Below are 14083 nucleotides of genomic sequence, written 5' to 3'. Positions count from 1 at the left end.
CCCCCCCCCCGATATAAGAATCAGTGTCTTGTACATTCGACCCCTGCTCATCTTGCGCTATGAGTCATTTCTTCTCCCGGTCATTGTTGTTAGGATCTTCTCGTGCATGCTACTTGTCACCTAGACCTCAGAACCTGTCGCCGTCCCTTCTTACTCGCATCGGAACTGCCTCCTTTTCCAATACTAGTATACATCATTTCAGAAAAGCCATGTCTCCATCAAACGATGCAACTAGCGCGGGCTCGGATTCTAGACCGGTGTTCTTCTTTGACATCGATAACTGTGTATGTCGACATTACAAACCCTGAACTTTTTATTCCTTCTAAACTAACGTGCGATGTGTACAGCTCTACTCCAGAAGTACGGAAGCCCCTCCCCATTGGCGGGGAAGGCGATACTGAATGCTGACGATCGCATATAGAATGTAACATCCATGATGAAATGCAGAAGCTGATTCGTGAGTGATACTTGCGATTCATACATTTAGAAACGGGACTAACTAGATATCTCTCTATTACAGACCAATTCTTCGTGAAACACCTCTCCCTCAACGGCGAAGACGCTCATATGCTGCACAAGAAATACTACACAGAATATGGACTCGCAATTGAAGGTCTCACTCGCCACCATAAAATCGATCCGCTTCAATTCAACAGCGAAGTCGACGATACGCTGCCATTGGACACGATCCTGAAACCCGATCCCCAGTTGCGCAAGCTGCTTGAGGACATCGATAGAAGTAAAGTGAGGTTGTGGCTTCTGACCAACGCATACGTCACTCATGGAAAACGTGTTGTGAAATTGTTAGGGGTGGATGACCAGTTCGAGGGCATCACCTTCTGCGACTATGGGCAACTCCCTCTGGTGTGCAAGCCAACACAGGAGATGTACGCTAAGGCGGAGAGGGAGGCAAATGTCCCGAGTACGGCAGAACGCTATTTTGTCGGTATGTACTCCATTGTTTGGGAGTAAGGCTTGTACGCAGTACTAACTCGCTCTTGTAGATGATTCTGGTTTGAACTGCAAGCACGCCGCGGCTCGCGGCTGGCAGACGGCTCACCTCGTTGAGCCAGGGCTCGCTTTGCCCGAAACCCCGGTGTCGCAATATATGATTCGGAGCCTGGAAGAACTGAGGACATGCTTCCCACACTTATTCAAGACTTCGAACTGAATCGAGTGTGAATAGATGGTTTGCATAGAGATTTTGTACATTGTATTGTGTTACGCATGTTATGAAGAGTACGAGCGACGGCTATACATAGGGCTTCTTCCTTTATACATAGATTTAGACGTATACATGTGTTGGTACGAATATAATCATAAAACTGCCTATTACCATTACCTACATAGTGATCCAATTTGAAGAACCAAAGACTAAGATATGCTGATAAGATTATCTGATGCCTCAGGCTGCCAATAATCCTTCCGCGCGGATCGCGTCCTAAGGCTCCGAACGGAGGTCCGCCGACTAGTAACAAACACATCAACAACGGCCCCTATCTGACCGCCATACTCGATATCCAGGGCCATTGTTCGCGCAGGGGCTTTATCTCTGAATGCTTGATCATGGCTGATTTAACTCCCGGCCATGTGGTCACACTAACCGACGGTCGGCAGGCCACCGTGCGGTTTGCTGGAACCACTCACTTCGCTGCCGGGGACTGGGTCGGCATTGAATTGGACGAACCCACGGGAAAGAATGACGGAGCAGTCCAGGGAGAACGCTACTTTGACTGCGAATTCGGATATGGCATGTTTGTCCGACCAACTGCCATTGCGGCCATTATTGGCCCACCTGCAAAAGAAACCAAACCAGCTGTTAAGGGGACCACGAATGCTCCGCAGACCAGAGGGCGGGCCCAAACAGGAGCTTCTGCGAGCGGACTGGGGATCAAGAAACCGAGCGCTATACAAGGCGCGAATACGAAAAGACATAGTGGCAGCTCGGCCAGTCCGAGTCCTGCGGCAAAGAGTGCGTCCCAGAGATTGGGCTTGAAGGTATGTATATCGTGAACTATGGAACTCATGGGACTGCTTGCTCATTGACCCAGCAACCGCAGTCGCCTACAAAATCGCAATCGCCGACGAAGCAGCTATCGGGTGCATCCACGCCACGCTCTTCCATTAGCGGGCCTTCGCGGCCATCCGCTGCGACATCTAAAGGTCGGCCATCCATTGGGGCTAAGTCGACATCTATGGGCCCCCCGCCTCCTCCATCTGCGTCGCGGCAGTCTCGGCCATCGATATCTGGAGGTTCGAACAGAACTGTTAGACCAGGCCTACAAGGAACCACAACAGCACCCGCTGGGGTAGCCAAGCGCCCTGCTTTACGGCCAACCGCTTCCAAAAGCTCGGAAGAACAGGAGAGAGAGAGCCCACACTCAGAGGACATCGAGACCGCCGATCATTATGCCGAGGTCGGTGAGATGGAAAGCTATGAGCCAAATGCTAAGCCGTCTAGACTGGCTTCTGGTTCATCACGGGCAGTTGCTGCTCGCCCGGGGCTTTCCCAGACCTCGTCGCCGCGACAAGCTCAGAGTACTGCGCTGTCAAGGGAGCTGGAAGAGTTGAAAACAAAGCTTAGAGTGATGGAGAAGAAGCGGACTGAGGATCGAGAGAAGCTCAAGGCTTTGGAGACACTTCAGCAGGAGCGGGATAAGTTCGAAAGTATTATCCAGAAACTGCAAGCTAAATACCAGCCACAACAGCTTGAGATTAGCGACCTGCGGAAGAAGTTGAGAGACTCGGAGGCCCAACTTGAAGAGATCGAGCGCATCCAAGCGGAGCATGACTCGATTCTGGAAATGGCAACTCTCGACCGCGAGATGGCGGAAGAGACGGCCGATGCTTTCAGGCACGAGGTTGAAACATTGAAGTTGAGGGTGGAGGAACTTCAGTTGGAAGCGGAGGTCCTGCGCGAGGAGAATGAGGAGCTCGGTCAGACTATGAGTCCGGAGGAGAAGTCCAGTCATGGATGGCTGCAAATGGAAAGAACAAATGAGCGGCTTCGTGAGGCCCTCATACGGCTTCGCGATATGACACAACAGCAGGAATCGGAGTTGAAGGACCAAATCAAGGAATTACAACAAGATTTGGAGGACTATGAAAGCATCAAGTCGCAGTATGAATCCACAAAGGAAAAGCTGCTTGTAGCGGAAAACAATGTTGAGGATCTTAAGCAGCAACTGGAGACTGCTCTCGGTGCGGAGGAGATGATCGAGGAGCTCGCAGATAAGAACATGCACTACCAAGAGGAGATCAACGAACTCAACGCTGCCATCGAGGACCTCGAAGCGCTGAAAGAAATCAACGACGAGCTCGAGTACAACCACATCGAGACAGAAAAGCAAATGCAAGAAGAAATCGACTACAAGGATTCTCTATTCAATGAGCAATGCCGTAAGGTTGCCCAGCAAGACGAAGTCATCGAGGACTTGGAGTACACTCTGGCGCGATTTAGGGAGCTGGTCTCTACTCTTCAAGGTGACCTGGAGGATATGCGAGCCTCTCAGCAGATTACAGAAGCCGAAGCTACGGATCTAACGACACGATCTCGTGCCATGATGGACCTGAACTTGAAGCTGCAGGCATCGGTTTCCAAAGCGCAGACAAAGACTATCGACATTGAGCTGGAACGCATGGACGCCCAAGAAGCTTCTCAACACCTGTCTATCTTGAAACTATACCTTCCCGAGTACTTTGAGGGAGAGAAAAATGGCATCCTTGCACTTCTACGTTTCAAGCGTGTTAGTTTCAAAGCGTATTTGATGATTAGCACCATCCGAGAGAGATTCCCGGAGCAGACATCCGATCCGGCCGCAGTGGAAGATGGCTTCACAGCACATGATGCTCTCGAGAAACTCATGTGGATCGCTTCCATCTGCGACCGATTCATCAACTACATCACCAACTGCTCCGCAGAGAGCTTTGACAGGATCAAGGCGACATTGTTCGAGATGGAGCCGGTAGAGCGCACCATGAACTTCTGGATAGAATCCATAAGGAAGAACGAGCTGAACATGAAGAAATGTGGTATTGAGCTACAAAGATCCATCGCACTGTTATCCCATCTGGCGGAAGTTCACCTACCAACCTCATTAGAGACATTCGCCGACGAGCTCTGCATGCGCTCATCATTAACTCAGTCATACATCGACCACGCCGCATCATTAATATCACGCCTCAGAACTCTGCTGCAGACCAAGATCTCCATCCCAGAAGGCGAAGAAGAAGAGACCAAGTTCCTCTTCAGCAAAATGGAAACCCTAGTAACCCAAGCCCGGGGGCTAAAAGTAGCCATGGGCAAGGTCCACAAGGCCTTGGAAGATCTCCGATCAAGGTCTCTTACCCTGTCCCAAGACATAGCAGGCCCCTTCAAGAAAACCGAGGAAGCCGCCAAAGATCTTTCCGAGCTGGCTCGGCACCTGGGAGAGAACATCGCGCTTATTGTAAGCGACGAAAGCCGAACGGAGCCACTGACACTAGAAGAGGCAACGAAGAGCATGTCCCAGGTCTCGACCCTCTACGCGCAGCCATCGGAATCAGGAAGCGAATGCAGCGACACAATGTCATTCATCGCCAACCGACTGCGCAGTCTAGGCGGAAACCTCGAGGAACTCGACTCAATCTCAACCGACTTGTCGATCACATCAGAATTCGAGAGACTCCCCTCACCATGGATCGCCCGAGCATCCGAACTAAAATCCAACAAAGCAGTGTCCCCAGACGCGGACGAAGAAATCCGACGCCTCAAGAACGAAATTCACGAAGCCTCAACAGCCCTAGGTGTCAAGGACAAGACAATCGAAGAGCAGGCGCTGAAGGTCGAACTCGTCGAGTCCAGAATGCAAGAAGCCAGCAAAAAGGCCTCCATGGTCAAAGAACTCGAAACTAAGATCGAAGCCATGCGAGCAAAAGAAACAGAAATGGAGGGCGTGGTTGAAAAACAACGCAAAGACCTCCAAGCCCTGGAGACAGAGCGCGAGGAGATCAAAGCCCGACTGGACAGGGTCAAACGCGCGTCCAGCACAACCGGAATCACCACCACCGAGGGCGTTGTGGTCGACAATGCTCTTTCCCTGGCCACGATGCGCGAGAACGAGGCTCTCCGCGCCGAGGTGGAAAGTCTGCAAGCGGCCGTCCGCTTTCTGCGCGAAGAGAATCGCCGCGCGAACATGCTCGACCCTTACTCTGTGCAGCGCTCAGCAGAGATGTACTCTTGGCTTGACGTGCCGCTTACACAAGCCAACGGTAATGCCCAGCGTGACAAGATCCAACAGACCGCCTCGGAGAGCAGGGATGTCTTTACTCACCTTCTCAAGTTAACTAAGGAGTCGAATATCTGCGATCTGAAATCCACCATGTCCCAAGAGAACGGTAACCGTGCCGGTTGGCGTCCGTCGAAGACTAAGCTGCGCTACCAGGTTCTCCAGCAGCGGGAGAACTTCGAGCACTGGACCGAATGGCGCGATGATATCGTCAACCAGGAAAGGGAGCAGGACAGACTGGTTAATACGAAGAAAGAGCGCCTTGCTCGTGACCGAGCCCGGAGACACGCACCCAAGAATTCGGTGTTCGGTGGCTTTCCGCAGGGGCTAGGACATGGAATGATGGGGCGCGCTTGGGAGATCCTGGGCATGCAGCAAGATCATCGCAAACTGGCCGATAGACCGGTAGAACCCTCCATAATGCCTTCGTTCTAGACAGTACGTGGGATGGCAATCGGAATACTATACCCATTTGTTTCATATATTAATTGCATTATACATTGATTTTCCCCTGTGTATGTGACTCGCTGTGAAAAGTTATCTATTGTAAATGACATTCAAGATGTGCAGTCTCAACGCTCAACGGTACATTTCAATCAATCAACAAATACCACAGAATAACACTAGAAACAGAGCAAGTACTGTACAACTCCAGACTGATTCCGTCAAGTCTAAACAAAGCGCTGGCAATGCATCCCGAAAGATATCGAGTGATTGACATGAAAGAAAGACATCAAACAAAAGCTGGTGCAGTAATGGTGAGATAGTCATGGACATCATAGATCGGTGTCGAGAAGGCCAAAAATACGAAGCTGTAGACAAACAATGACAGCTGCGAGTTTATAAGCTGGGACATTGGATATGCGAATATTAAATCAGGTAATAAATTTTATACACCGCGAAAAAGGTAACGGTCTTCCATGCGATACACATCGAGCTTGGCCCTCAGATTAGAGCGCGCCTGATAGAACAGCTTCGGTAGCTACAAGGATCACGAACAGTTAGTAAAGTTCTGTTGTAGTATTTCAGCGGGGAACATTTCTTACCTGAGTTGATATATGGACGCTTGGCATCGAGATTCACACCAAAACGTCTCTCCAGCTCTTGTTTGATACTCTTCTTCGTCACAGTCATCAGGTCGACCGACCGCAGGATCTCACGGATCTCCGCGAGAATGGCATCGTCGCTAGGCAAATGTGACAGATCCTCCATTTCCATGTCCATATGACGGCTCATCATCTCGGAAGGAGCTAGAGACATCCTGGACCCATAGCGGGGGAGATCGACATGTGAGATTGGTCTAGCTCCAGGGAAACCATATTCGGACTGCGCAGGGTGATATGACTTGGTACCATAGGAGAAGCCTGACACTTCTGAGCGGTCGTCTCGTGACGTCTGGGCCTCCCAGAGCTCCGCTTGATACTCCTCCCATCTCTTCTTCGGAATAGAGGCGGGGTCGAACTTTCCTTCATCTGAAATGACGACTTTGCGGCCCTGTTCTCCAGTGATGACACGAGTGTTTCCCCAGGAGAAGTCATCCATGTGCCAGAACGAGTAGAGGGGCAGTGCCACGGAGAATATAGGCATGGCCAGGAGGTACACAATCATCCAGCCAATCATTTCCCATTTGCGACGGAAGATGAAGATGAGGGCCTGAAGACCATAGATCGCTGCGATGAGAACAAAAGACGTCCATGGGATGGTAGACGAATCTCGGGCAAGCCAGACAATCAAGTAGATGATATAGGCGAGCGAGACAGGTTGAATGCAGGTACTGAGAAGGTCAACGAAAACAATGAATCTCATACTAAAGCAACAGAAACCACAAAGTTGCTGAAGAGGGATCAATTCAATCAAATTGTGGACAGTTGAATTGATCCATCTACGACGTTGCGATAAGAAGACTGAGAAGCTTTCAGGTGCGATCGTCCAGGCCTTAGCTGCGAACAGGAACTTCGTCTTGAAACTAGGATGATGCTTTAAGAGAAGGGTTGTCAAGTACCGATCCTCACCCAGATGTAGCAGGTTCTTCATATGGAGTGTGTCGACGCGAATTTCCGAGTAGGCTTCCACAACCTCCTTGCTAACGAAAAGCGGTTTTGCGGTTTCTGCAGCGCGAATACGGTACATGGTGAAGCAGCCCGGCAAACATGTGACTGATCCAAAAAGACTTTCGAAAGCCTTGATCAGATTGTGGGATATGAAGTACTCGTAAACTTGGATCATGGTCACCGCTGAATGCTTAGCATTTGTCAAGCCTGTTTCGCCACAGATACCTATAATGCGTGTGTCGGCTAGGCAAGAAGCGACGAATCGAGTTCCTGAATCCGGCGCAACTACCGTATCAGCATCGACTTGTAGAATGAACTCGTAGAACGTGGGATTGACGCCAATAATGTTACGAATTTGGTGGTACATTTCCAGTTCCATGGGACTCATGGGAAGGTTGTAATGCACGCGGTTCAAAAAGCGCATGAGTACCATTTGGGAGTCACGCTTTCCACGGTTACCAGGTCGGGAGACTTCAGAAGGCTTTCCGACTTTAACGACAACAAGGAAAGGAACGATATGTCCCTGCACCTCATAGAGACCAGAATAAATTTTACCCATGTTGTGCTGCTTCATGCCTTCGCCCAAACTCTCAAAGCTGAGGGGCTCGGGATCCACAGATTCTGGAACGCCCAGAATATCCAATACTATCCGTGGAGTAGGTCGATCGTTTCCTTGTCCAATAATCATACCATCACAGATGACAACAAGGAGTTTACGCTTGTCGTCATACTGCATGCGGGCCATAGAATCCATTGCACGACGAAGGGACTCCTCATCTTCAGTGTAAGCCGGCACTTGACAAATGATGAATTTATCAAGATTTTCAGGAATATTTTTCTTGCCAAATTGTAAAGCGGCTGCAAATTTGAAGATGACAACCGAGCAAATCAAGATTGAGATTGCAAGGATGAAGTAACGCGCAAACTGACATTGAGCTGAATTACGCGTATCAACCTTGCCGACGAAGAAAAGGTTATCCAGACACATCTGCATCCGATCACGCATGCCTGCGTCTATCTGCAGCTGTTCCCAGTGTTTACTCAAATCCTGCCCGGGAAGATCTTGAAAGAGCGACACAACCAAAGGATCCATGAACTCCCGGTCGACATTAGCCGGGACTTCCTTTCCGGCAGGAGCTGCGACCCGTCGACCTCCACTGATATAAGTTGACAAATCGTAAACTTTTCCGTCTATGCTTGCAATATTCTGGGATTTTTTGGCCAACGTGGAGATGTATTGTGGCGTATAGCCAATGTATCCTTTCAGATAGGTCGCCCTCAGTTCTTGCATCTGCTCTGCGAACCAGTCGGGACGGGAGTCATTGGTGAAGTAGCGGAAATCATGGTATTTTGCGTTGACATCTCCTGAGCTGATGGTCGTCGCCGATCCGGAGATGTTCGTAGGGGTGTAATCCAGAAGAACAGTGGGATCGATCGACCCATCCTTACCTTGGCATAACGCTGACACTTGCACAGGAAAGAGACCGGTAGCATCTATGCCGGCATATTTTTTCAAAGATGACTGCGGTACAATGTCGGGATAGTGTCGGGGCATGAATTTATCAAGGTCAAAAACCACGCCGCGAATGGCAATATAAGAATTATGGCCATCTTTGCCGTTATGAGAAGACAATTCCGCGGCTGAATACACATGCTGCGTCGGACATACTAAACCAGGGAAGGCGACGATAAAGAAAATGGCGACGGCACAACTGAACCAAATAATCAAGTTGATGGCGAATTTCTCACGCCAAGCAGTTCGTACGTCCTTTCGTTTCATTCGACCGAAGAGCTTGATGGCAAAGTCCGGAATGTAGAATGTGAGCAACCAGACGATTGCCATCCAGCGTTTGCGACTGCCAGAAACAGGTACTTCGTCCACCTCTTCCATTTTCTTCTCATTCCCTTTTTCCAACATCTGCTCTCTTGTCTCGAGATTGTGGAACATATCACCCGAGTTCAGGCCAGAGCCACCAGTGTCCGATCGCCCATCAAGATCGCGACTTCCGAAATATCCTTGCTTGCTTTCATCTCCGTATATAAAATTTCCGGGAGACTGGTCCGCCGGGTTGAGAAGACGAACCTTGGAATCCCCATACCCAGCGGTGCGTGGGTGAAGGAGACCATCGCCACCTTCGTCCGATCCTTCGGCGTGGTAGACAGGAACGACACGCTCGCCCACCTTTGCGAGGTCTGCCCAGCAGCGTTCGCTCAGAAAAACACCCGTGCTGCCAACACGAGCTTCATTACCCGGCCACCGCTTCTCATCTAGCACAACCTCCGACTTTTCTTTATCACTTCCCACCACGACGTTGCCTATCTCGGCTAAACCAAGGAATTCCTCGAAGGGAAGAAAAACGCTGAAATCCGCGTTCCTCAGACGTTGGCTGATCTCAGCGATGCCAAATGTTTGCACCTGAGCTCGCACACACTTGCTGTCGAATTGATTCGCGATTCGCCGGTCGTTTGGCTTCAAACAGAAAATGAAATATGGGTTCAAACTAGGGGAGCTGAGGCACTTATTGACAATTTCAAGCGAGGAAAGGAATTGTCCGGCAGCACCCTGGATGCCTGTCATAGACATGGCGCTCTTCCGCCTTCCGGAGCTCTTGGCTGTACTCCCCCCATAACTCTCATAGTCTTCGGGTTCTTCCGCCGTGGGTGCATCGAAAGTAAGACGAGATGCTGGGCTGGCTTTTCGTCTTGCCATGCTAGGCATTCTCAAGGGCTTTGAGCTTACCTGAGCTTGCATAATAGCTGTTTTCTCCTTGGGGTGGGTCACTGTCTGTAGTGCTTCTTGACCGAAGAGCTCTCTCACGAAGTCGCTTCTGGTGGACTTCATCAAGTTCATCAGGTCACCAGAAATAACCTCTCCATTTTCCTCAAGTAGACCAGAGATAGAGTAATCAACTTCACCAGCGAAATGTTTCACAGTAAATGCCGAGCGGGCTTGCTGCGAGACATACCCAGTTCCGGGAGTAGACCCCGAGCTTCCGACAACAATAGCCGGGTTTTTGTTTTCGAACCGCTTCTTCAACGACTCGGCAAATTGAGCTTCCGTTCTACCGCGCCTGGTTTGATCATCGAGGATGCTAAGAAGCCCATTTCCATGTTTCAACAGCCCACGGACAGCATCAGTGTTGTCGAAGTAGCTCGTTGCGGGGACTACAACCTCTTCGCGCTCTAGCATATCAGCCTTGCGGTCGAAGAAGGACTGCAGGCAAAAATTGTACAATGATTCGGTGGCTGCATTGCTAAGAAGTTGATCCAGTGTAGATCCTGTTGAGCATGCCTGAGAGAAACCAGGGAAATCAACGATAGACACGGTGTTGGCAACGCTATCCTCCGCCGCGCATATTCTCTGATTGACGGTCTCGAGAATATAAGCCACTAGTAGGGAGTAGATAGTGCGCGCAAGTTCGTCAGCATTTTGCCGGGCACCCTTTGGGTCCAGCATCACCGTGACGCGCTCCCGGTGGATGGTCTTGGTCCGGTAGCTAAAACTATTCTCAAGTTCATCAACTCCAAGACCCAAGAATGCGGCGACGCTTGACAGGACATCCTTATTCTTTACAACCGTGACAGTCTCTCCACCCTCATGGGAATAGCCGCCAGACTCCTCTGCTGATGTCAAGGTAGCTTGTCCGCTGGCAAAGTCTAGTTGGCCGATATGAAGGATAACAGCGAGAATTTGGCAAATCTCGGCTATCTCACTGCGTGGGAATTCGAGTTTCCTGAGTGCTGTCTTGAAATGTTGAAACCCCTCCGCATCATTGATGCCTACCTTCAGCTGGGTTGGATGTCCCAGATATCTCCACCTTTTGTGACCTATTGATGCGGACGAAAGCTTGCCGGCGCTCGTCGAAGCGTGGATAGAGTTGTCAAAGCCCAAGTGGCTCTTTTCCGCCGCACTTGTCCCAGCTAAGAGATAATAAAGGACATGGAAGCTTCTTTCACCTGTGGGGACTGACGCAATACGACTGCGTTCGAGTCTGTGGTCGATGATTTTACCACCGATCAGCGTTGGGTTGACCGATGATGAACCGTCATACTGTAGTTCCAAGAAAAGCCCCGCCTTCGAAGCCGTGGGTGTGGTCAAAGACTTGGTTGTTGTCAATGTGTCAAAGATAAAGGAGGCGTACGACAGCTTGGACGACAAGGGTGTTGATGAGAACGAGAGAAACGACGACAACACATGCGCTCGAAGGGTAGTTTTTCCAGCCCCGCACTCCCCGCTACAAATCGTGAATTAGAATCCAAGGTATGTAAGTGTGTATATTTCCAGAATGCGCTTACAGAAAGACAATGGCCTGATTCTCTCCGCGGGCACCCAGTCGAGTGAAGGCGCGACGGGCGAGGTCTTCCGCCTCGCCCATAGCACTGCCCTCCTTGCCGCCATCAGGGCCCTTTGAAGATGAAGTGTATGTGTTAAGACTGATTAGAGCCTGAGAAGACAGGCGAGCTGTAGGTAAGCCGACATGAAACCTAGAAGAAAACCCACGACGTCAGTTATAAGTGGAGAAATGGTGGACCGCCAAATCATACCGGCTGGCTAAATGAGCAGTCAAATGCGTATCTGATTGCAGATGAGCTGGTAACGAGGGTAGCGACGACTGCGCATGGGACGGAACTGTCCCAGCTGGCGAAGGCCCAACCATGTTATCAATGGCTCGAAACCTCGACGCTGGGGTTTCTTAAGCACCGGTCAAAATAGTAGCAATCAGTATAGGCGTCTTACGAAAGATCGGTAAAGATGCCGGTGAAGGAGAAAGGGAGGGAAAAAAAATTCCAGAAAGCGATCTTGCCTGGCGTGGTCTCGAACTGGATAGGGCCGTTCAGTTATGCTGATTTAGATGAGGCGCTGGATGGCTTGGAATGTTGGAACGCCCTGGAATGGAGAATATGTATGTCTTATCAATAGAAAAAAGATAGGCACATCGCTTGTCAAGATGGCAAACCGATCCTCAAACAGCACGCGGCTCGTGAATCTTCTGCGGAACCTTTGCGCAATGAATGCGAGATGTACAGCTGGCGAGTTTCGAAGCGAGAGTGGCGTGGAAGAGAAGTGTAGCGATCGTATCTGGAGAATGACTTGCAGGCGAATAGAACGATAGTTGAACACGCTGTGATTATGATTATTACTCTGGGAGGATATTCGAATCCAACCAGGGAAAGAAAAAGAAGAAAGATGCAAAAAACTACAAAAGCAAAAAACAGAACTGGAGCAATTCAACAGAGGTGAGCTTTTCGGGAGAAAAGAAACAAACGATATGGAACAGCTTCTGGGGAAAAGAAAGATTGAACCAAAACTACGACGTGCACACTAGTGGCAGTTACTTTAACTGGGTAAGTGTGGTATTGAATGGATCTGTTACCATCAGATGCTTGCTTGGGTAGGTTACTCGGTGGGCCACACTTGTCTTGAATTGTGGTTTTTCAAATTACTCGTTTGTATGTACTTGGTTCAATTCCTTAGGTATGCCTGTATCAAACAATTGGGGCAAAAAGAAAAAAGAAATTTTCAAAATTACTAGTTGGATCAGCACCTGATGATATAAATACTCGGATTGGCCGTCTCGAGTAAGGAAATCCATCAACATTAATCTGTATCCTGTCCGACGTAGATTGAGTGAGCGGATCAGATTGTTATTATTGCCAGAGGTTCCCCCCAACAACCGAGGCCAAGTGGACGCAGCGTCTTCGAGCCGACCACTCAGACTACAGTGGAGTTTGGCGAACCCAGTCGGCCGAACTTTGAACTTTACCCGTTCCCCTCCTTCCAATCATTTCAGACTCAGTGTATATGAACATCATACCCGAAGCAGGCAGGTCCTGATAGACAATATCCTGGTACTACACGGCACAGTGTGCAATGAACCTTGGGAGATATTAACAAATGCGAAACCTGATTATACCCAGCACGAATTACAGTTTCGGCTCCCCGATTTCATACCTTGGTTGATTCAAGATACCAGCCGTACGGCATCAGTTCTCCCATGGTTAACGCCACATGCTCTTGACAGGTTACCGAACGGCTTCAGGGGGCGCGCGCTACATACCCCTTGAGCATTACGGTATGCAAAAGCAAAATTTTTATATTTTTAAAGTTCATCCATTCCGTATAGGAGGCACTATAAATATCTATTTAATCAATAAATGCATGATCACCTGCAATATAGGAGGTTTTTCCCTCGAGAGTTAGTAAGTCGTCTCCTTTATAGGTCACAATCATGTGGGAAGACAAGAGAAGGGACCAGACCCTGAGGGGTTTAGGGGGAAGAACGCAAAAAAGAAAAAAAAAAAAAAAAAAGTAAGAAAATCAATTTAGGTAAGGGTGGGTCGGATCATTCGATTGACTTGTTCTAACAGGGAAAGGTATGAAACTAGGGGCCCCATTAGTTCTTTGGCTGATTCTGGTTCCTATTATCATGTTTTAAAATTCACAGTGGAAGATGATGGAATGTGTCTTGAAAATTTTCGCTTCCAGGTTTTGGTGGAAATCTTATGATAACCGTGACCCCTCCATACGATCCCTAATACGATATTCTGTAGATTACGTTTCTTGTAGAGGGCCAGCTCATATTGCTCAGTGGACACAATCGGATTGATTTTCTAGCACCAGCGTATACCTCCTAAACTTCGAATACGTACTAGCTCTACATGTTTTTTTGAGACTCACTAGTGACCGACTAATATAACCGAAATACATACTAGCATGTAGTCTGTACAGTGGATGTTCTGCAGAAAACAATAACTAGAGCCGCC

The 14083-nt window shown here is 49.3% G+C and overlaps 2 protein-coding genes across 2 annotated transcripts; one reads left to right on the top strand and one right to left on the bottom strand.

Annotated features, from left to right (window-relative positions):
- Positions 1-22: 22 nt before the first annotated feature.
- BDV27DRAFT_137288 (putative pyrimidine 5'-nucleotidase) lies at positions 23-1338 on the top strand. Its single transcript, XM_032068951.1, has 5 exons — positions 23-284; positions 348-360; positions 422-457; positions 521-946; positions 1005-1338. Exons 1-5 carry the CDS (start codon positions 60-62, stop codon positions 1169-1171), a joined length of 867 nt encoding a protein of 288 aa, XP_031921789.1. The 5' UTR covers positions 23-59; the 3' UTR covers positions 1172-1338.
- Positions 1339-6132: 4794 nt separating this feature from the next.
- chsE (chitin synthase class Va) lies at positions 6133-12073 on the bottom strand. The gene is made up of 4 exons (XM_032077203.1): positions 11864-12073; positions 11615-11803; positions 6314-11553; positions 6133-6249 (listed from the first exon to the last, which is right to left on the bottom strand). The coding sequence occupies exons 1-4, from the start codon at positions 11974-11976 to the stop codon at positions 6218-6220; spliced, it is 5574 nt and encodes a 1857-aa protein (XP_031921788.1). The 5' UTR covers positions 11977-12073; the 3' UTR covers positions 6133-6217.
- Between the last annotated feature and the right edge of the window lie 2010 nt (positions 12074-14083).

Source organism: Aspergillus caelatus (genome assembly GCF_009193585.1).
Source record: "Aspergillus caelatus strain CBS 763.97 unplaced genomic scaffold BDV27scaffold_313, whole genome shotgun sequence".
In the NCBI taxonomy this organism is placed as follows: domain Eukaryota; kingdom Fungi; phylum Ascomycota; class Eurotiomycetes; order Eurotiales; family Aspergillaceae; genus Aspergillus; species Aspergillus caelatus.
Note: the sequence above shows the minus strand (reverse complement) of the source record. Positions and strands in the feature narration are given on the sequence as shown.

What these genes read in the sequence shown, in the direction of transcription:
- chsE (XM_032077203.1), bottom strand. Translation starts at nt 11,976, where the DNA reads ATGGTTGGGCCTTCGCCAGCTGGGACAGTTCCGTCCCATGCGCAGTCG. An exon ending in ACTGCTCATTTAGCCAGCCG is followed by an intron (nt 11,804 to 11,863) that starts GTATGATTTGGC and finishes GTTTTCTTCTAG; the next exon opens with GTTTCATGTCGGCTTACCTA. An exon ending in GCGTCCATATATCAACTCAG is followed by an intron (nt 6,250 to 6,313) that starts GTAAGAAATGTT and finishes TGATCCTTGTAG; the next exon opens with CTACCGAAGCTGTTCTATCA.
- BDV27DRAFT_137288 (XM_032068951.1), top strand. Translation starts at nt 60, where the DNA reads ATGAGTCATTTCTTCTCCCGGTCATTGTTGTTAGGATCTTCTCGTGCA. An exon ending in TGAAATGCAGAAGCTGATTC is followed by an intron (nt 458 to 520) that starts GTGAGTGATACT and finishes TCTCTATTACAG; the next exon opens with ACCAATTCTTCGTGAAACAC. An exon ending in GGCAGAACGCTATTTTGTCG is followed by an intron (nt 947 to 1,004) that starts GTATGTACTCCA and finishes TCGCTCTTGTAG; the next exon opens with ATGATTCTGGTTTGAACTGC.